Genomic DNA, 22,596 nt, shown 5'->3' with positions numbered 1-22,596 from the left:
TGATAGAGTTGACACAGACCAGACACTCACCTGTGCATTCGTACTGGAGACCTTTCCCGTAATAGCCCTTCTCACAGATGCACTCAAACTGACCCGTGTGAGTCCCACATTTGCAGCTTGCCATCTGGTCACAGCAGTCTTTGCCGGCTTCACACAGATAGGAGCAATGGGACATATCCTCTTGAATAAAACTCCCAGAAGGCAGATCTGCAAGCACAAACAACAGGGAGGTCATAAAAAAAAAAAAAAAAAAAAAAAAGAATGAGCAGTGGAATGTTACATTCTCTTGTTACAAGGAAATATCTTTTCATTTCTGTCACATTCCCAATCGCTCCCCACTCCCATCCAAATAGCAAAGTGTGTGATTTGCACAAGCACAGGCTGGGCATCTGGTGCAGCCGGTTAAACTCTTTCAGTCTGGGACCTCATCCTCAGTTCTCCAGGCCAGGCAGGGTCAGGCAGAAATTGAGTCGTTTCAGCGAGGAATCTCCAGATGCAGCAGGAAGTTATGCAGTCGGTTCTCCAGGTCAGTCTCCTGGCTTCCCAACCAGCATGAGGTCAGGCAGCAGTAACCAGATTTCTAGAGTCCCTGCTCAAATAAACAAATAAAGCTGCAGCCCTGACTGCTGCCTAAGGGTGTTGATTGTGGGCAACTGACTTAAAACACATACCTTTACTTCTGTAATTATTTGATTAAAGACTGAAACAATGGCACCACACAAGTTGAATCATAGAACTAGGATCTGGTTTGTCTCTCAATTCTAAATAAGTTTTTACATGTAAAAGGTGACCACTACTGATTACTCGAGCCATGCTCTGAAGTGAGCCATGCTGGGAATTCAACAACCCAGGCAGAGCTGTCCTGTTCTGAAAGTGACTTAACAGGGCAGGGTAAAGTTGATTACGACTTACCAAGAATCAATGGCCTAGATTCAGGCACAGTAAGTTCTATTTACCCTGTGGAAGACATTCAAAAGTCTCAGCCTGAATTTCAGTACTAGGTCTGTGGTGGTAGGCCCAGAAACAGTGATGGGCTCACAGTAGGAACTCGGGGTGAGTTTCAGCAACATACATGAACTGCTAATGAATACCCAGAAAAGAGACAGGTGATGGCCTCAGTTATGGAACATCTCTCTCAATGCATTAAGACCTGAACAATAATAGACAGGGACAAAGTAAAGGGAAGATTCCAGCCCTAAGGGAAAGAGACTAGTACAGCCAAGTACCCTATTAAAGTCTCACTCAATAGACTGTGGTGTGGGTATAAGGTCTGCAACATGGGCACCTAGGAATTACCTCTGAGACACAGGCTGATCCGGCAGTCTAGGGAGCAAGAAAAATGGAGCTGTGAGATTGATGCACTGGCATTTAGGTCTGGGAGAGATAAGTGAACAACTTGTATATGGGGAAAGCTATTATTCTGGAACCTACGTCCACTGAGAATGGCCACAAACACGGACAGTCTTGAGGCCAAAATTGTGCTACGTTGTCTCAGTCATATCCAGCTATTTGCGACCTCATGGTCTGTAGCCCTCCTGGCTCCTCTGTCCACGGGATTCTGCAGGCAAGAATATTGGAGTGGGTTGCCATTTCCTTCTCCAGGGGATCTTTCTGACTCAGGGATTGAACTTGTGTCTGTTAAGTCTCTTGTGTTGGCAGGTGGTTCTTTACCACTAGAGCTACCCTGGGAATCTAAAAAGTGGATCCATCCAAATTGAAAGTAGTTTCAGCAGACCCAAAAATACAGAGAACTGGTGGTTACCAGTAGGGGGACGGGCAATAGAGGGGTGGTGGAGTGAGAGGTACAAACTAGTGGATGTGAATTAGGCTGCAAGGATGTATTGTACAACATGGGGAATACAGCCAGTATTTTGCAATAACTGTAAATGGAAAGTAACCTTTAACAATTGTATGAAAAAAAAAACTATTAAAAAAAAAAAGGATGCAACTTCAGAGGACATCAAGACAGGGGAAATGAGGTTAATTTCTTTTGCTTTGATCATGTTTTTCAGAAAAAAAAAAAAAACAAGATCTTTTATTACGGAATCTGGAAACTCCATCTGAATAGTACACATTTTAGATACTAATTTACAGTAATAAAAGTTACGCCTTTCAAAACCCTGTTGCAATATGGTAACCAAAATCCTTTCCTTGAAGACTCTGTCCCATCCAGTTTCTGACTCGCATTCGGGCAGAAGGCCCCCATCCTACAAGACAGAATGCTGGTAGGACTCGAAACAAGTCCTCTACGACACAGTTAACAACACTCATAATTTCATAATCCCAGCTAGTGCAACAGCCATTGTGTCTTCCCACTCAACATATCACTTTTCCCAGAGAAAAGGACAAACAAAAAAAGTCCCAGGTAGTGACTTTCTGCCATGTGCCAAATATTACATTGGTGAAATTTAAATATTTTATTTAATCCTCTTGACAAAACTATATGGCACATGTTATAATAGCTCCATTTTAAAAGCAGAGAAAACTGAAGGTCATTGATGTTAGATGAATTGCTTAAAATAATAGCAATAATGGACAGTTATTGACAGCTTAGTGTTATAAGCTCTCAGTAAGTTTTCTAGTCACTTTCTATATATTAATCCATATATTCCTTGGAACAAACCTATGAAGTAGGTAGTCTTCTTGTATCCTATTTCATCAATAAGAAATCTAAGGAGTACAAAAGTTAAATAATTTGGTCAAAGCCACTCAGTTACTAGTTGACTGACTGGGACTTTTTTTTGCTATATCCATAGGTAGCCTGAGATGCTGCTTCAAACTCTTCTGTTGGAACTACAGTAGGGCCAACCCATTTATCTTGTATGTATATTAGTCACTCAGTTGTGTCCAACTCTTTGTGATCCCATGGACTATATAGCCCCTCAGGCTCCTCTATCCATGGAATTCTCCAAGCAAGAATATTGGAGTGGGTAGCCATTCCCTTCTCCCAGGGATCTTCCTGACCCAGGGATTGAACTGGGTGTCCTACATTGCAACAGAGTCTTTACCATCTGAGCCACCAGGGAAGCTTATCACTAATTGTGAGGAAATCTTGTGTGGCCATGATTTACCCATCAGACAATCTTTTACGTGGATATCTGAAAAATCAAGCCTAATTTGTTTCATGGCTTTGGTCTGAGGCTATATCCTCAATCCCCTACTTCCAATCTACACTTTCTCTTCTGGATCACAGCAACATACATGCCCATACTACACCTGGAAGTTCATCTAAACACTATAAACAGTGTACAGAGAACTTAATGAATGGATTTACTGATGCTATCCTCCATTGCTCTCACTGCTCTTCAGTTTATCCATAAGCATATCATATCAGTCTTCAAACTGTCAGGTCAATAAATACGTGTTAAGTATTTATTATCCCTCTAATCTTCACAAATATTTCTGGAAACATTCTGGTGAGATTCATGAAGCCTGTCTCTCAATGTTTACTTCATCCTTCCAGATAAGTGTAGATGAAATCTAAGTCAAGGTTTCTGACTCCATGTGTGGCCTTAAAACACACCTCCATTCATTCCACTGATTCAAATGGTCTCGGGTGGAAGCATATGGATATTTTAGTGAAAATATATCACAGCTGTTAAAAAGCAAAACAATATTCCTGTTGCAAGGTCAGAGTGTCATCTCTATGTATGAAGTTTAACGCATCTCATAATACACAAGAGACATATGGCTATTATGCTCAGCAAAGACCCCATAGGGCTTGCTATTGTCTTCCCTGCAGGGTGGGTTTCAAGCAGTAAGCAAGAAGGAAACCCCATATAAAGGCACTGTGGTATGCCATTAAGTTTCCATTACCTTCATGCAATGCCCGGCGAGCTAAAGCCTCAAATTCTTCAAAACTGTGGAGCAGATAGCAATGTTCCTCCTTTGGGATGGAAGCCATGTCATTCAGCTCTCGAATGTTTCCTTGCCATATGCCAAATGTAAAGATTTCCACTCCAAAATCTCGCAGAGATGCTGCAATGGGTCTTGGATCTCCCCCATTGGAATATCCATCCGTAATGAGAAATATAACTTTTGTTGAGTTTTCTCTAGAATGACGAAGAATTTGCTGTAATAAAACAGAGAAAGTTAGTATGAGTTTGTATTGTGTGTCCTACTCTGCGCCTCCCTTATTAGGCAATGGAGTGCTTGTGTCGACCATTAACATTCTACAAGCGTGAGGAATGGAACACTGATCAATGAGGGTAAAACAAACAGGCACAGATAAGCGCCTACAATGGTCCTCTCACAGAACCATAATAAAACTCAAAAGCATTCTGTATCATCATCAGCATCCTCATCATCACTATGATTATTGCCATGCGTGCTAAGTTGCTTCAGTCATGTCCGACTCTGTGTGACCCCATGGACTGTAGCCCGCCAGGCTCCTCGGCCCATGGGGATTCTCTTGACAAGAATACTGGAGTGGATTATTATGCCCTCCTTCAAGGGATCTTCCCAACCCAGGGATCGAACCCAGGTCTTCCTCATTGAGGGAAGATTCTTTACTGTTTGAGCCACTCTGGAAGTCCATAAAAATTACTTAGCATAGAGCTTGCTAATAAAGAGCAACAAATGTTTATGGAATGAATTTGTATTAATATTATCAATTATTGTTAAGCTATTTTAAAATTGATTTTCAGGCTCAAAATTTGGACCAAATCTGAGTCCTATATATCTACTTCCCAGCATATCTAGTTGCTGCTGCTGCTAAGTCACTTCAGTCGTGTCCAACTCTGTGCGACCCCATAGATGGCAGCCCACCAGGCTCCTCTGTCCCTGGAATTCTCCAGGCAAGAACACTGGAGTGGGTTGCCATTTCCTCCAATGCATGAAAGTGAAAAGTGAAAGTGAAGTCTCTCAGTGGTGTCCGACTCTTCGAGACCCCATGGACTGTAGCCTACCAGGCTCCTTCGTCCATGGGATTTTCCAGGCAAGAGTACTGGAGTGGGTTGCCATTGCCTTCTCCAAATATATCTAGCTAGCTACCCACTTACCTACCTAGCTGAACCACTTCATGATCAAACAGTAAAAGCTGGACCAGAAGAAAATTTAGCAGAATACGTCTTTTCCAGAGTTAACAATGGCTCACTTGCTTCCTCTATTTGTTTTTCCACTGCTCTTCCAAAACTGGAGAATTGCTTTAACACTTCGTCTTTTTTGGACCACCCAGTATTAGCACAAAAATCAGCTGTTTTTTCGGTGGTGTCCTATCTTCATGAGAAAATACTACTGCTTCACTCAATTTGTTAGTTGGGCTTTAATGTTTTAGGATAAGTGAGTTATGCTTTATAGTGTTATATGCTATTCCTTCTCATAGATAAAAGAGAAAAAGAAACCTTTTTAAAAAGGTATATATTTTATTGCTATTGATGCTTTGTAATATCATTCTGTAGAGGCACAGAAGATCCAACGGTTAGCCTGGTTTATAATTAAACTCGCTGATGTTGCTGTTCATTAGAAATGGGTCAGAAAGGTAAAGAAGCACCAGGGGACATTTTCTGGCAAGTCCTTAGAAAGAATTCCATGTTTTTAGGCAGTGATTCAAGAAGAGCAACATTGGAACCTAGGGTTCTGTTAATGTTAAAAGGAGATATTATGATCTTAAAAATAACTTTGCCTCAATTCATATTAGAGGACAGACTCAGCTATAAGGTCTAGATTCTCAGATTTTAAGATTCATGCCTATAGAAAACATATTTCATTGGTACATAATCAAGAAGTATTTATTCTAATTCAGTAATTGCTGCCAACTTGTTTTAGAGTCTGTGAGCAAAAGATAACGCTGTTAAATCTGAATTTATAAACAAACTAAAAATTACCCTGGAAAACATCTGGAAAGCCAGCATTTTGAGAAAATGTATTCAAACACTTCACTCCTTCGCAAAAACCAAGCGAAGTATAAACAACAAAGTCCTAATGTACAGCACAGGGAACTATACTCAATATCTTATGATAAACCACAATGGAAAAGAATATGAAAAAAAGACTGTATACATGTGTACAACTGAGTCACTTTGCTGTATAGCAGAGATTGGCGGCTGCTGCTGCTGCTAAGTCACTTCAGTCGTGTCCGACTCTGTGCGACCCCATAGACGGCAGCCCACCAGGCTCCCCCGTCCCTCGGATTCTCCAGGCAAGAACACTGGAGTGGGTTGCCATTTCCTTCTCCAATGCATGAAAGTGAAAAGTGAAAGTGAAGTCGCTCAGTCGTGTCCAACTCTTGGCGACCCCATGGACTGCAGCCTACCAGGCTCCTCCGTCCATGGGATTTTTCCAGGCAAGAGTACTGGAGTGGGGTGCCATCGCCTTCTCCAGTAGAGACTGGCACAACACTGTAAATCAACTATACTTCAATTTTTTTAAAAAAGTGAAATAAAGACAAACAAATAGTGCCAAGGGACCATACTGAAGACAGGAACTGAGGACAGGTGTGTGTTGCAGGATAACGTGAGGATACTAATGGAGACATTTACCAAGTACACACACCAAGGGGCTCAATCGACAGTCTCAAAATTCTTAGTGCTTTTTTCCCCATGTAGCTTCAAATTTTTATTGGCATAAACTAATCATAATAAGATCTGTTTACTGTCTACATCAAAATTCTTGGCTCTTAAAGCTTAAAAATCTACCCTCTTGATGAGTGACAGAAGACGTGGAATGACTAGTTGGTACATGAGAGCTAATTCCTCACTCCAGACAAGAAAAGAACCTCTGAATGACTCTCCTCAAAATGAACAGAAGTAACTAATGTTGGTGAGAACGGGGTGAAAAGGGAACACATGTACACTGCTGGTGGGAATGTAAATTGGTGCAACCACTGTGGAAAACAGTATGGAGGTTGTGCAAAAATCTAAAAATAGAACTGCCATATGTCCCAGCAACCCTACTCCTGGGTCTGTAGCTAAAGAAAGCAAAATAAAATAAAATTTGAAAAGATACATGCACCTCAAAGTTCATAGCAGCATTATTCACAAATGCCAAGATCAGGAAGCAATCTAAGTGTCTGTTAGCAGATGAATGGATAAAAAAGTGGTGTATATTCAGTTCAGTTCAGTTCAGCTGCTCAGTCGTGTCAGACTCTGCAACCCCATGAATCGCAGCACGCCGGGCCTCCTGTTCCATCACCAACTCCCGGAGTTCACTCAAACTCATGTCCATTGAGTCGGTGATGCCATCCAGCCATCTCATCCTCTGTTGTCCCCTCCTCCTCCCACCCCCAATCCCTCCCAGCGTCAGAGTCTTTTCCAATGAATCAACTCTTTGCATGAGGTGGCCAAAGTACTGGAGTTTCAGCTTTGGCATCAGTCCTTCCAATGAGCACCCAAGACTGATCTCCTTGCAGTCCAAGGGACTCTCAAGAGTCTTCTCCAACACCACAGTTCAAAAGCATCAATTCTTCGGTGCTCAGCCTTCTTCACAGTCAAACTCTCACATCCATACATGACCACAGGAAAAACCATAGCCTTGACTAGATGGACCTTTGTTAGCAAAGTAATATCTCTGCTTTTGGATATACTATCTAGGTTGGTCATAACTTTCTTTCCAAGGAGTAAGCGTCTTTTAATTTCATGGCTGCAACATTATATATCCATAAAAAAGAAAGAAAATTTGACATCTGCTGCAAGATTGATAGATTTGGAGGGTACTAGGCTAAGTGAAGTAAGTCAGACAAGACAAATACATATGGTATTATGTGGAACCTAAAATGTACAACAAATTAGTGAATATAACAAAAAAGAAGCAGACGTACAGATACGGAAGACGAACTAGTGGTTACCAGTGGCGAGACAAAGGGAGGGACAACATAAGGCTACGGGAGTGGGAAGTACAGACTACTGGGTGTAAGATAGGCTACAAGGATGTATTGTACAACACAGGGGACAAAACCAATATTTTATAATAACTGTAACTGGAATGTAACCTTTAAAAGTTGTATAATGAGTAAAAAATAATAAAGAAAAAAAAAACTCCAAGGAGAGAGAGTTCGAGGAGAACAAGAGATTTTATATATTGCTGTGAGGTTCTCTGCTGTACACTAATCTCTTAATATCTCCCAACTCAGTCACAGAAGGAGTATGACTGACATCCCTTTGTGGGGATGGGTATAGGGATGTATGAGTCCTCATTCCATGTGCTTATTTAGGATAGTGCTAAGTCCCACAGAAGTGCCACTGGTCACAGTGATATGAGGCAACAGAACATAACTATGTGGGATGTTCAAGGGAAGAGGACCTAATGAGTCTTGTATATTCCTGGAGAGACTTAGGAGAATCAGTGCAATATGAAGACTTCTGGAGAAGTCCTACAATATTTAGGATGTGTTGGAGAAGACTCTTGAGAGTCCCTTGGACTGCAAGGAGATTCAACCAGTTCACCCGGAAGGAAATCAGGAATATTCATTGGAAGAACTGATGCTGAAGCTGAAACTCCAATACTTTGGCCACCTGATACGAAGAACTGACTCATTTGAAAAGACCCTGATGCTGGGAAGGATTGAAGGCGGGAGGAGAAGGGGATGACAGAGGATGAGGTTGGATGGCATCACCGACTCAATGAACATGAGTTTGAGTAGGCTCCCAGCATTGGTGATGGACAGGCCTGGCGTGCTGCAGTCCACGGCCTCGTGGACTCTTTGCAAAGAGTCGGACATGCCTGAGCGACTGAATTGAACTGAACTGAGGGGCTGACAGCAATGGACCCTGGAAGCCATGCCTCTCTCAGACTGCGTGAGAGGAGAAATCCTGGAAGCCCTAGGAAATGACGGCACCAAGGGTGACAAAGATGACAAACTCATATGCAGACGACCAACGATGGTCATCGTGACCACTGATGAGAGAACTGAGACAATTCCAGAGGATGGACGTGCAGAGTATGTCAGGACTGAGGGGTGGACAACTCCTCCCATGCGGCCGCTCTGCAGAAGCGCCAAAGCTTAGATTCAACTAGAGAGTGAAAGGGAAGAGGAAACCCTTCCTGAATGTGGCTCAGTTTCCAACAGTGAAGTGCTTGAGAAATGTCTGATTTTGAGTTGGCTTGAAGTTTTCTGTCATTGGGTGAAGTCTCAAAATAGAAATGACAGTTGGTATTAGAAAAAAAAAAAGACTTAAAAAAAAGATCTTAATTGGTGGATAGGAAAATATTTTCTTTTTTAATAAACAGTTTCTCTTCCTGATGTAACCTTGTGATATCTTCGAAAATAGGTAGGAAAAACTCTTGGAGCTCTACCACCCACACCTTATTTAGAGAAAGAGACAAAAACTAGCGATGAAGGGCAGGGGGAGGGAGAGAAGGGGGTCACTTGGTTCAACCTCCTTGCAGCCCAGCTCAAATGTATTCAGAGGTGACAAAGGCAAGGACAACTTCAGACAAAAGCCTAGTCTTGTTCCCAAATGTAACTTCCTTGAAGGCAGGCATTTTTGTGTGTTTTTCAATTCCTTAATTCCCAATGTCTAGCACGGTGCTTGGAGAAGGCAATGGCACCCCACTCCAGTACTCTTGCCTGGAAAATCCCATGGATGGAGGAGCCTGGAAGGCTGCAGTCCATGGGGTCGCTAAGAGTTGGACACGACTGAGCAACTTCACTTTCACTTTTCACTTTCATACATTGGAGAAGGAAATGGCAGCCCACTCCAGTGTTCTTGCTTGCAGAATCCCAGGGAAGGGGGAGCCTGGTGGGCTGCCATCTATGGGGTCGCACAGAGTCGGACACGACTGAAGTGACTTAGCAGCAGCAGCAGCAGCAGCACAGTTCTTGGCAAATAGTACACATTCAGTGAATAGCAGTCAATAAACAGCAGCCCATAGTACAGCCAGCGCTCAGTCCAAAATCCTTGGTGTCACCATACCTGTTGTCTCTTCTTATATACTGCTTTAGAAAGCTTCCCCTCCCTAAAATATTCTCATATTCTTTTCTCTAATACTTCTGTTTTTCTTTAAAAATTTATTAAATCCATACACTTTTCTTTGATGTAAAGTAGATACTCCCTTTATTTTTATCCAACCTCATAAGCCATTTTCCTCAAATCATTGACTGACTGACCTGTTATTTTCCTGGCTAGAGCCTCTTTTATTCTGTTTTACTGACTTGTTTGCCTACTCTTGGTCAATACCACATAGTTTTGGTTACCATACCTTCATAGTATTTTTTTTGTATCTGGTGAGGAAAGTCTAACATCCTTTTATTTCCACTTTTAAAAAGCTTGCAGTTAACCTTGAAAATTCTCTTCTCCAATACAGCTTGAGAGTCAGTTTATCAAATTCTTCAAAGACACAGAGGCCAAAAAGCAAAAAGACAGAATCAAGGACCAGCCCCACGAGAAATGACCATCCTTAGAACCCTGACCATTTACCACTGAGAGGAACCAAGAATTCTTGAACAAATGATTAATTCAGGTCAAGAAATATACAACATGAGCTTGGAATATTCTGTCATGAGAGAAAGCAAAGAAGCACTTAAATGCTATAAAGACACAACAAAGTGAATCAGAAGCCAGTCTGAAGAAAAGTTCCTTCTATCCTTCTGGCCAAAGAAGTATATCAGTAAAAATAATAATTGGAGTTGAACTTAAATATATTGAGTATGATACATATATATATATGTGTGTGTGTGTGTGTGTGTGTGTGTGTGTGTGTGTGTACTTACATTTTCACTTAGCACACAACTCAAGCAAAAAGTCCTCTCAATATAAATAATAACTGAAATAAACTGAAACACACACACATTTTTTAGTTCAGTGTCACCTCTGGGGAAAAATCCAATTATCTGTTTTGGATGGTATGAAGCGAGACATTATTTTGTGTCTTTAAAGTTATACATATGTTTCAAAGGGTAACCCCTAGCTCTAATACCTCAAGATGTGGGCAAGTTGTGCTTACACCACCCTCACCCTTTACTTAAAGTGATAAAGTCTTTCTGAGTTGTTCCACTTGGAAATCATAACCTAACCTCTATGGACGTCCCCTAAAAGCTTTTGCTCATCTTCTCTCTTCCTTCTATAAGGCTGTGACAATTAATGGCAAGCAAAACACTGAAAAAGTGACAATTGTGATGGCGAGGAGAAGAGGAAAAAACGTAAACTTTTTTTTTTGGTATGATATTCTTGACAGTGCCTGGCACAGAGTATATGCTCATAAACATTTATTCAATGAATGAATGAATGAATAAGTGAAGCAGATAAACGCGAGGATTTGCTGGAGAGAGTTACCTGAGTAGGCTGGTCTTAACTGAGCAGTAGTATACAGCATATGTGTGTGTGTGTGTGTGCGCGCGCTATATGTTGTACAGTTTTGCAAAAAAAAAGATAAAGCTTACTTTGTGTGCTGTTATCATCCTTCTGACACAAATACCATCTTGCAATGTTAATCTTAACTCCTGTCAATAACATTCCTTAATATCCAGGTTAGGATTTGCAGAGATTTCTGGCTGTACTACCTATTACGTATAAAACTCCTTAAGCTGTGATTCTATTTTTCTTTTCTTGCACAGAACTGCTGTTACGGGAACCATTATATCTGTTGGCAAGACAATATATTAAGCTTAAAATAGTAAGAAGAATAGCAGGACTAGAAGTCCAAGCAAAGAATTACACAAGATCTGGGTTTGGAATGCACTTTAACGATCGAGGTGGGGGAGTGGATGATTTACTGAAAATAATTTACCCCTCCCCCAATCTCTGGGCTTCATCATACTTGAATAAGAACATAATTCAATAAAAACATTTTTTCATCCCACAGATTTAAGAAGTAAATAGATCTGTGGTAATGTTGGTGGAATGTGGTAGAGGACCAACTCTTGATTCTCCTCCTAGTGTTCCTGAAATAGTTTACATCATCTGCAATCCTTTGAAAAGCATTTAAGAAATGGAATTTTTTGTCCAGAATATTGAATGAGGCAAACCCTTTGTGGCCAACAAAAAACTCAATGTGAACTTTGTATAGCGAAAGGTTATCACCATCTGTATTGTATCAAGCTCTGATTAGTTTGTATAAATATCTGGCAGGGAAGTAAGCTTCCCTTGTCCAGTAAGAGTCATTAGAATGATAAAAATGCAGGGTTGTGTAACGCTGTTCTAACACCCGAGATCCATCACCATTACACAAGATTGCAATCCCCTCTCCCCACACCCTCCAAGTTAGACCACAAGAGAACTGCTTTGAAAAATGATCTTGAAAGAAATAGAGAGGTTATAACAATACTGATGTGGGTACAATATTTGCCCTTGGGCTCCATTAATTAAACTGCATGTAGATATAACACCAACTTCAGCACAACCTGAGTTGCAGTTATTCACTGTGGCCAGCCTTGACTGAAGACAGCAACTGGAGGAACTCATAAGTCATCTTTTAATAAAAATTTGATTCTGTGAATCGATACCTATTATGATTCTATCAAAGCCACTTTCCTCCAGGGAGCAGAAAATTAGTAAATTATGCCAGTGTTTCAGCTTATTTTCCATGTATGTTTTTTTTTTCCATGTTAGGAAACATTAAGTACAAACAAGATGCCCTGGGGATTGTAAATTGGTACAGCCACTATGGAAAACAGCAAAAAGGTTCCTCAAAAAAAAAAAAATTTGAGTTGCCATGTGATTCAGGAATCCTACTGGGCACCTACCCAGACAAAACTGTAATTCAAAAAGATATGTGCACCCTTATTTTCATAGCAGCACTATTCACCATAGCCAAAACATGGAAACACCCTATATGTTCATCAGATGAATGGATAAGGAAGATGTGGTGTGTACACACACACACACACACACACACACACACACTGTAATACTACTCAGCCATAAAAAGAACAAAATAATGTCATTTGCAGCAATATGAATGCATTTGGAGACTACCATTCAAAGTGAGGTAAGTCAGAAAGATAAAGACTAATACCATATGATAGCACTTATATGTAGAATCTAGAATACAACACAAGTGAGCCTATCTATGAAACAAATACAGACTCACAGACATAGATAACAAGCTTGTGGATGCCAAGGGGTTGGGGGTGAGGGAGAGATGGATTGGGAGTTTGGGGTTAGCAGACGCCAACCAGAAATATACAGAGAATGGATAAACAACAAAGTCCTGCCATAGAGCATAGAGAATTACATTCAATATCCTGCGATAAACCAAAATGAAAAAGAATTTTTAAAAGAATACACACACATATACATACATTTATGTATAAACTGAATCCCTTTGCTATACAGAAGAAATTAACACAACATTGTAAATCAACTATATTTCAATTTTTAAAAAATACCATAAGCTATTCATACTACTTTCCTCATCCTTCAAATTGCAAAATTTCACCAAGGTTCATCTGTTAGTTAACATTTTTAATTTGAATACTCAAATATTCTTCAGTCCAAGGAATGTTTATTGCTTTACACTGATGAACACTATATCTGGGAAAAAAGTTATTCATCTGTTGGTTCATCATTTTTCCAGATACATTCTATTCTTTTATTTTTATCTCATCCTACTTCCTTCTAAATTTGGTGGAAATGTCTCAAGCTTTTCTTTCATATCACTGGTTTTATGCAGTGTTGCTTCTCTTCTACTTCCAATTAAAAATTAATCCTGGATCAACAGATATCATACTAAGTGAAGGAAGGAGATAAAGACAGATATCATAATATCACTTATATGTGGAATCTAAAAACATGATGTGAATGAACTTGTTTACAAAATAGAAATAGATTTATAAACATAGAAAATAAACTTACAGCTACCAAAGGGGAGGGAGTGGATAAATTAGGAGTTTGGGATTGAAATATACACACTACTGTATATAAAATAAACAGGACCTACTATATAGCACAGGGAACTATATTCAATAACTTGTAATAACCTATAGTGGGAAGTAATCTGAAAAATCAGATATATATAATGGAATCACTTTGCTGTACACCAGAAACTAATACAACATTGTAAATTAATTATACTTCAGTTAAAGAAACTCCTTAAAAATCACCTAAAAACTGGCACTTTAAAACAGAATCCTAGCATTGCATTTATTTTTCTTGTTACAATATTTCTTTGTTTCATAAAGTTTTCTCTTGATTCCTTTTAGCTTCTCAGGCAGTTTTGCTTTCTTTTCTCCCCTTTGTTTATCTCATTTCTCATCACCATTTCAGTGTTTTATTTACATATGGTAAGTACACATAACAAATGCTTTCTAGGATTTAGTTCTGTTTTTCATAGTGAATTCCTGAACTTTATCTGTATCTTACACTCTATTTTACTTAGCAAAAAAATTCAAAGAAACCAGATAGGGGTTTTTTGTCCTTTTCCTCATCCATGAGTGAAGAGGTATAGCCAGTCAAAGTGTTTGCAGCAAACGATCAACTGGGTAAATTAGTGTTGGAATACATGGCTATAACATTTGCTCTTATTGTTATTATTATTGATGAAACAAATTGAAGTGATTAGTGAAGAAAGAAAGAAAGAAGAAAGTGTCATTCGCTCAGTCGTGTCTGACCCTTTGTGACACCATGGACTGTAGCCTTCCAGGCTCCTCTGTCCATGGGATTTCCCAGGCAAGAATACTGGAGTGGGTTGCCATTGACGGTTAAAAATAAACCACACACTGTGCCTAGAAACAGAGGGTCTAGATCAGCACTGACCAATAGAACTTTCTGTGATAATTGATATGCTACCTTTGCTGTTGAATAAAGCAGTCTCCAGGCACATGTGGCTACTGAACACTTGAAAGGAAGCCACTGCAACGAAGGAACCACGTTCATAATTTTATGAATCATATGAATTTTAATTTTAATTTTAATTAGTATAAATTTAAATTGCCACAACTAGCTAGTGTCCACAGTGCTGGACCATGTAGGTCAAGCCTAGATACAGACTCATCCTTGAAGGGAAAAACACAGAAAGTCTAAGTAGGCCCATAAAAATATTCTGTCAACTCAAGACCTGCAAAATCAACTTGAAGATTCAGATGAATACAAAATTTAATACTGAAATAAGAAGAAAGTGAAAAAGAAAAGAGGAAAGTAACATGATAGAACAGCACTTGTATCTGTAGGATTTAGAAAGCCTTAGCATCCTGAAAACAGGAGCTGAAAGTCATAGAAAGGGAGCAGGCTAAGAGGGAAACAGGAGAAGAAGGATCTGAAAAGCAAAGAAAGCCAGGAAACCAAACAGGCAACAAAAGACAGAAATCCACCTTGGTGGCAGTGAGACAAAACAAACTTATGGTTACCAAAGGGGAAAGGGCGGGAGGAATAAATTAGGAGTTTGGAGCTAGCAGATGCAAACTACTATATATAAAATAGATAAACAACAAGGTCCTACTGGATAGCCCAGGGGAATATATTTAATATCTTGCAATCACCTATAATGGAAAAGAATTTGAAAAAGAATAAAGAAAAAAATATATATGTATAGCTGAATCTGACTGTGTGGATCACAACTTGGGGAAAATTCTTAAAGAGATGGGAGTACCAGACCACCTTACCTGTCTCCTGAGAAACCTGTATGTGGGTCAAGAAGCAACACTTAGAACCTTATACAGAATGACTGACTGGTTCAAAATTGGTAAAGGAGTATGACAAGGCTGTATACTGTCATCCTGTTTACTTAACTTACATAGAGAGTACATCATGGGAAATGCCAGGCTGGATGAATCACAAGCTGGAATCAAGATTGCTGAGAGATACACAGATACACAGCGATGCTCAGATGCACATGATACCACTTTTAATGTCAGAAAGTGAAGAGGAACTAAAGAGCCTCTTGATGAAGGTGAAACAGGAGAGTAAAAAAATTGGCATAAAACTCAACATTCAAAAAATGAAATTCATGGCATCCTACCCATCACTTCATGGCAAATAGGTGGGAAAAAAAAGTGGAAACAGTGACAGAATTATTTTCTTAGGCTCCAAAATCACTGCGGACGGTGACTGCAGCCATGAAATTAAAAGACACTTGCTCCTTGGAAGAAAAGCTATAACAAACCTAGACAGCATATTAAAAAGTAAAGGCATCACTTTACCAACAAAGGTCTGTATCTGGTTGTCATGTATGGATGAGAGAGTTGGACCATAAAGAAGACTGAGCACTGAAGCATTGATGCTTTTGAACCGTGGTGCTGGAGAAGACTCTTGAGAGTCCCTTGGGCTGCAAGCAGACCCAACCAGTCAATTCTTAAGGAAATCAACCCTGAATATTCATTGGAAGGACTGATGCTGAAGCTGAAACTCCAATACTTGGGCCACATGATGCGAAGAACTGACTCACTGGAAAAGACCCTGATGTTGGGAAAAATTGAAGGCAGGAGGAGAAGAGGACGACAGAGGATGAGATGGTTGGATGGCGTCACCGATTCATTGGGTGAATCTGAGCAAACTCCGGGAGACGGTGATGGACAGGGAGGCTTGGAGTGCTGCAGTCCATGGGGTCACAAAGAGTTGGACACGGCTTAGTGACTGAACAGCAACAAGAACAACATAACGGAATCACTTTGCTGTATATCTGAAACACTGTAAATCAAACATAATTCAATAAAAATAAAGTTAATCTATATAAAAAATAAGATTCAGAAGATCTTTGTCCTTTCCTTTATTCAATAAGGCTCATTTCTCAAATGCAAGAGTAGACTAAAATTAAGTCTTTTGCTATTATGCAACATAATAATTGTGCCAATTAAAAGAAAACAATAATCTAAGGCACTAAAAAGGCATTCAATAAAATTTTCTGCTTTTTTATGAATAAAAGCCAGTAAGCCAGAAAGAAAAACACCAATACAGTATACTAACGCATATATATGGACTTTAGAAAGATGGTAACAATAACCCTGTATGCGAGACAGCAAAAGAGACACAGATGTATAGAACAGTCTTTTGGACTCTGTGGGAGAGGGAGAGGGTGGGATGATTTGGGAGAATGGCATTGAAACATGTATAATATCATATATGAAACGAATCGCCAGTCCAGGTTTGATGCATGATATTGGATGCTTGGGGCTGGTGCACTGGGACGACCCAGAGGGATGGTACGGGGAGGGAGGAGGACGGGGGGTTCAGAATGGGGAACACGTGTATACCTGTAGCAGATTCATGTTGATGCATGGCAAAACCAATACAATATTGTAAAGTAATTAAGCTGCAATTAAAATAAATTTATATTAAAAAAGAAATAAAAAGATAACTCAGTAATATGGTAGAGTATTGATCTCAAAGAAACACTGTAAGTCATGCTCAGCTGTGAAAACCCAGCATATTTCCCAATTAGATAAGGAGCAAATCAGTAATTCTAAGCATTTTCACTCTTATTTAAAATCTGTTTGAAATTTCTAGCCAAAGCAATAAGACAAAGCCATCATTAGCAATGCATTTCTTAAAGTTTCTACTCTGTATCAAAAAAATTAAAATTAGAAAGCAAGGGACAAACTAGACAAATCAAGCTTATCAAATAGAGCATTAAGGCCTTTAAAATATGAGAGAAAACTTCTCTATATCTCTAAACCAAAAGATTTTGAAAAATAACAGGAACAAGGGCTTTTTTTAAACAAAATAAAGACCCCAAAAAATGAATTATATTTGTCAGAAAATGTGAAAATCATTTAACTTTACTAACAACCAAAATAAAGTTCAATAATAGAAACACTATTTTTTCTCTTCTCAAATGGTCAAAGATTTTTTTTTAAGTTAAAAGTTGTAAAATATGTGGGAAACAGTACTTCTATTGAGAATGCTACCTGAACTGGTAATCTTTGGGAGTACTGCATGACAAAGTGACCAGGGCTGCAAAAATGTCATGTGATTTGAACTACAATTATACGACTAAGAATATCTTAAGGAAATAACCATGGAAACTCATAAAAAGTGATCAACAGGATGAATATCCGAGAATAACTTGAAAACCAGAAACTACAAACAACATGAAATTTCAACAAAAGATTACTGGTTTATACTGCTGCTGCTGCTGCTAAGTCACTTCAGTCATAAGTTACAGGCAATCATGAAATAGCCTTAATATTGCTGAATAATATCAAATGAAAAAGTAGCTAACCAAAAATAATGGTTTTATTACATTAGTGTGCATGTGTGTGTAAAGGTACTACATGTATGTACACATAGGTATGAGAATGACTAACAGCGTGTACATCAAAATGTTAACTCTCTCTTGGTAGTATATTCACGGGGTTTCATTTACCTCTATTTTTTACTTTTGTATCATTTCCAAACTTTCTCTTTCTTTTTTCTCTATTCTTCCCCTAGGGAATGTCATGTGAACTCAGAATTTTGAGTCTCACCTACAGACTAATGACTTCTAAATCTATTCAAATAAACTCATACTCCTAATGTGAAGCTCGAGTGGCCCAGTGGACACCTCTTCCTGAAGATGGCATATGTCCCTCAAATTCAATATATCCTCTCCATGAACAAATAATGGTTCCCTCCTCCTGTTTTTCAAATATGGCACTGTAATCTATCCCATTTTATAAATCTGCAACCTTGGAGTAATCTGTGATGACTTCTTTGTGATCCATCGCTTACTGTAACCCATCCAGACCTATTTATCTCTGTATTATCTACCTGCCCCATGATCCTAGAGTCCCTGGCTTGGTGTAGGTACCAGATATTCGTTTTGTTTGGATCCATTGTCTGACCTGCCATCCAACTTCTTGGTCTGAAATACTGAACTAATCATGTTTAAAAATTCCATGATTTTTCCCTCCATCTACAAAATAAAGTCAAAATTTCTTTACAAATCTTTTTATCACCTAGTCTTAAATAACATTCCCAGTCACATTCCATACCTCATCCCTATCTTCTACTTCCCCAACCTACCTCTTACACCAAACACTTGCTACATCATCCTATTAAGAAGTTTGAAGACATATCACGCTTTCCTTCTGTTTGTTCTGTCTGGAAATAAACAGCTCTTTCTTATCTCCCACTGCGAATATCTCCACTTGTACCAGCTCTTTAGAAGCCAGATCAAAGTTCGTCTCCTCAGTGAAACTTTCCCAAACATTAAACCCACCTCAGTGTCCCCCACTACCTTCCATTACACCAACCTCAACATAATTACAGTTAACATATTTGTTGTTCAGTCGCTCAGTCACGTCCAACACTTTGTGACCCCATGGACTGTAGCACGCCAGGCTTCCTTGTCCTTCACCATCTCCCGGCGCTTGCTCAAACTCATGTCTACTGAGTCAGTGATGCCGTCCAACCATCTTGTACTGTCATCCCCTCCTTCTCCTGCCTTCAATCCTTTCCAGCATCAGGGTCTTTTCTAATGAGTCACATACATCTGGCCATATCCCAAGCTAGCAAGATACTCTACTGCAAGGCTGACTCATATTTTTACTCTACTGAAGATCAAACAATAACTATGAAATAAGTGGATGAAACAATAAACAAGCAGATGCCTTAATTTTCACTAGCTATATGTCCAACATGCAAAATAAGCTAATAAATTACAGGTCAAAATTTTTGGTACAGTAATTTTGCTATGCAATTGTGAAATGAAAAAATCTTATGAATGTTATAGTTTAGACTTAATCTACCAAATCAATATTGAGCCTCTGCTATAAACCAAGCACTGTGCTACAGATTTTTAATCATTCTATTTGATGATACAATAGAACCACTCACTAAAAGCAAACAAGCCAAAAATAAAGCAAAGACAAGAGCACAAGTAGAAAGACTCTTCTGCAGCGACTGAGCTTTCCTACTCATTTGTAATATAAGATCAATTGTATTTACTCAGGCTTTCTAGACTGAAAATAAAATGTTGGCTTGAGTAAGATTTAGGCTGTTTTTTATAAGTCTAGCCAAATCAGCGGAGAAGGCAATGGCCACCCACTCCAGTATTCTTGCCTGGAAAATCCCATGGACGGAGGAGCCTGGTGGGCTGCAGTCCATGGGGTCGCGAAGAGTCGGACACAACTGAGCGACTTCACTTTCACTTTTCTCTTTCATGCATTGGAGAAGGAAATGGCAACCCACTCCAGTGTTCTTGCCTGGAGAGTCCCAGGGACACTGGAGCCTGGTAGGCTGCTGTCTATGGGGTCGCACAGAGTTGGACACGATTGAAGAGACTTAGCAGCAGCAGCCAAATCAGAAAAGACCTCGAGGGTCAAAGAAGAACTTAATCTCAGATTTATGGACACAGTTTTTCCACCCACATACATGCTTTAGTTATTAAACACAGACACAAAACATTCTAAAGTGGACCCACTGGGATAGTACATCAAATTGAGAAACGGTGTGCACGGGAGTTGATGAGTAATAGACTTAATCCAGACTGTAAAAAAAAATCAACAGAAAAAACAGGCAAAAGATCAAACAATCTTTCAGTAATGCCAAATTCCACCATCCGTTCTAAAAACATGCCAGGAATAAAGAAAATGTGGATAGCAAAATGTGCAGTTATCAGAATCCAACTGACAGTGACAGAGGGCTAAATGACATGTCACGCAAACTGCTAATTTACTACAAAATAATAAGATAAAAATTCAAATTTATGATTAACATTTTTATCAATCAACTTATAAAATGATTTCAGCTGACATGGTAAATGTCCATACAGTATAACTGAGTAGCTGTTAGCCCATAAAGTCACAGATATTAGGGAGTCTATTCTTTTGCCCACATCAAATGGTCAAAGGAGAAAGCAACCTTGAATGATACCTGAGTATCAGTTAATGATTTTACAAATGACTGAGGCAAAGAATACAAGGGTACTAACTTCATATAACAGAATAAACCAGTGGGCAAAAACATGCTTGAAGCATTCTCATTAAATTTAATAACAAGGCTAGACTGTTTCATTACTTCTATGTGGAAAGTCTAATAAAATGAGGCAAGAAATGGAAATGTGTAATTTAAAAATTTTATATTTTTTTTCAGATGAAAGAGAATTCAATTGTGAGGAAATACTGAGAAAGGTTGAGAAAGAGCCATGCATGGGATGACTGTTTTAACTGCAAAGTTCTGAAATGACACTGACTGGTAATACTTAAAAATCCAGTTGTGATAAAATAGGAAGGCAATTTTTGCAGAATTTTAGTGTATGGGAAAATTTTCAATTTGCAGCTTTAAAAATAAAACTTAAAAAACATTCTTTCACTACATAATTATATATGTACTCATACACATATGAAAAAAGAGTAAAAGATAAAAACTATAATAGCTATATTTTTCTGTTTCACCTAAAACTATTAATTGATCTTTTACATAAGGAAAAGATACAAAAATTATTTGTAGAGAAGCACTTGCAAATGGAAGTTGGTAAAATCTCTGAATGGTTACCCTTGAACTAAAGGCATGTGGACTATTTCAAGATAAAATTGATGAACGGTGTTTTAACCATGCCTGGTAGTCAATAAAGATTTGATATCCACTGAGTTAGCTTAAGAAAAGCAGGGGGGTTACTGGAAGTATATAAAAACCTCTCTCCAAACCGAAGAGCAAGGAGAAGAAATGGGCTTTAAGAAGAACTGGAACCAGGAATGATCAAGCCACAGGAACTGAGGTGGCCGCTCCCTCCAACCTTCCATCTCTTTCCTCCTGGGGCCCTGCTGTGTCATATTTCAGCTTCTGTCACACTGACAGGATTCCTCTGGTTCTCCCTGCATCGTCTTACCTCTGTTTCCTACCTACTGGGAAGAAAGTTCTACTCTCTCAGAGTTCTTTGTGCCTGAGTCCAAGTTCCCAGGAGAAAGATTACAAATGATCCATCTGAAATGCTGGCTTGCCACCTACAATCCATCCAGAATGGGACAACCTCCACAGGAGGACAAAGGATTGAGGAGGAAGACGGATGTGAGTCTCAGGGGGAAATGGATGTTGACATGGACTACAGAAGAAATGAGCTACAAGGGAAAGGAAGAATTCAATGCTGTGCCTAGACCTGTCCAGCAGAAAAACTGCTTTGGAAATTTATCAGGTCAAACTGTCCTTCCAAAAAAGCACCAAATGCTAGGAAACATGGTGTAGAGAATTCAAGTGTAAACATGTAACTGAGAAAGTAGAAACACACTATTTATGACTCAAAGCTGTCAGGAAAGATGTCTTTTTACCAGGTATTTCAATAATAACTATGAAGGAAAGCTTAGCAGGAGCTTGTACATGTGTGCATACTAAGTCACTTTAGTTGTGTCCGACTCTTTGCAACTCTATGGGCTGTAGCTTGCCAGGCTCCTTTGTCCATGGGATTCCCCAAGCAAGAAAACTGAAGTGGGTTGCCATGCCCTCCTCCAGGGGATCTTCCTAACCCAGGGATTGAACCTGTGTCTCTTGCATCTCCTGCATCGGCAGGCAGGTCCTTTACCACTGGAGCCACCTGGGAAGCCCTTAGCAGGAGTTTAGAATATACTAAAGACACAGAGAATCTAACCATTCTATTGTAAATATCTGGGCTTCAGGAACAACCCAACTTTTCAAAAAGCCAGACATATTTTACATCAACTGCACTGATGCATGGGAGATTCAAAGACGGCTGAGGTTAAGAGAAGATTCTCAGTTCATGAACTTACTGTGTCTTGTATTTGGTATGCTGCTGCTGTTAAGTTGCTTCAGTCATGTCCAACTCTGTGCAACCCCAGACACGGCAGCCCACCAG

General features: G+C 39.4%; 1 protein-coding gene across 3 annotated transcripts in view; it reads right to left on the bottom strand.

The window, feature by feature from the left end:
• SVEP1 (sushi, von Willebrand factor type A, EGF and pentraxin domain containing 1) overlaps nt 1-22,596 on the bottom strand; it is a 200,698-nt gene that overhangs the window by 160,585 nt on the left and 17,517 nt on the right. For all 3 annotated transcript variants that reach the window (XR_011254209.1, XM_069575440.1, XM_069575441.1), the window contains exons 2-3: nt 3,817-4,072; nt 31-207 (exon numbers count right to left, since the gene is read on the bottom strand). Coding sequence is in view for 2 of the 3 variants with exons in the window: in XM_069575440.1 (XP_069431541.1) it covers nt 31-207; nt 3,817-4,072 (433 nt within the window). In the remaining variant the exon portion in view is untranslated. The remainder of the gene's footprint in view (nt 1-30; nt 208-3,816; nt 4,073-22,596) is intronic.

The sequence above is a fragment of the Ovis canadensis genome, chromosome 2 (genome assembly GCF_042477335.2).
Source record: "Ovis canadensis isolate MfBH-ARS-UI-01 breed Bighorn chromosome 2, ARS-UI_OviCan_v2, whole genome shotgun sequence".
Lineage (NCBI taxonomy): Eukaryota > Metazoa > Chordata > Mammalia > Artiodactyla > Bovidae > Ovis > Ovis canadensis.
The sequence above is the reverse complement of the archived record's forward strand: the minus strand, read 5'-3'. Positions and strand labels throughout refer to the sequence as shown.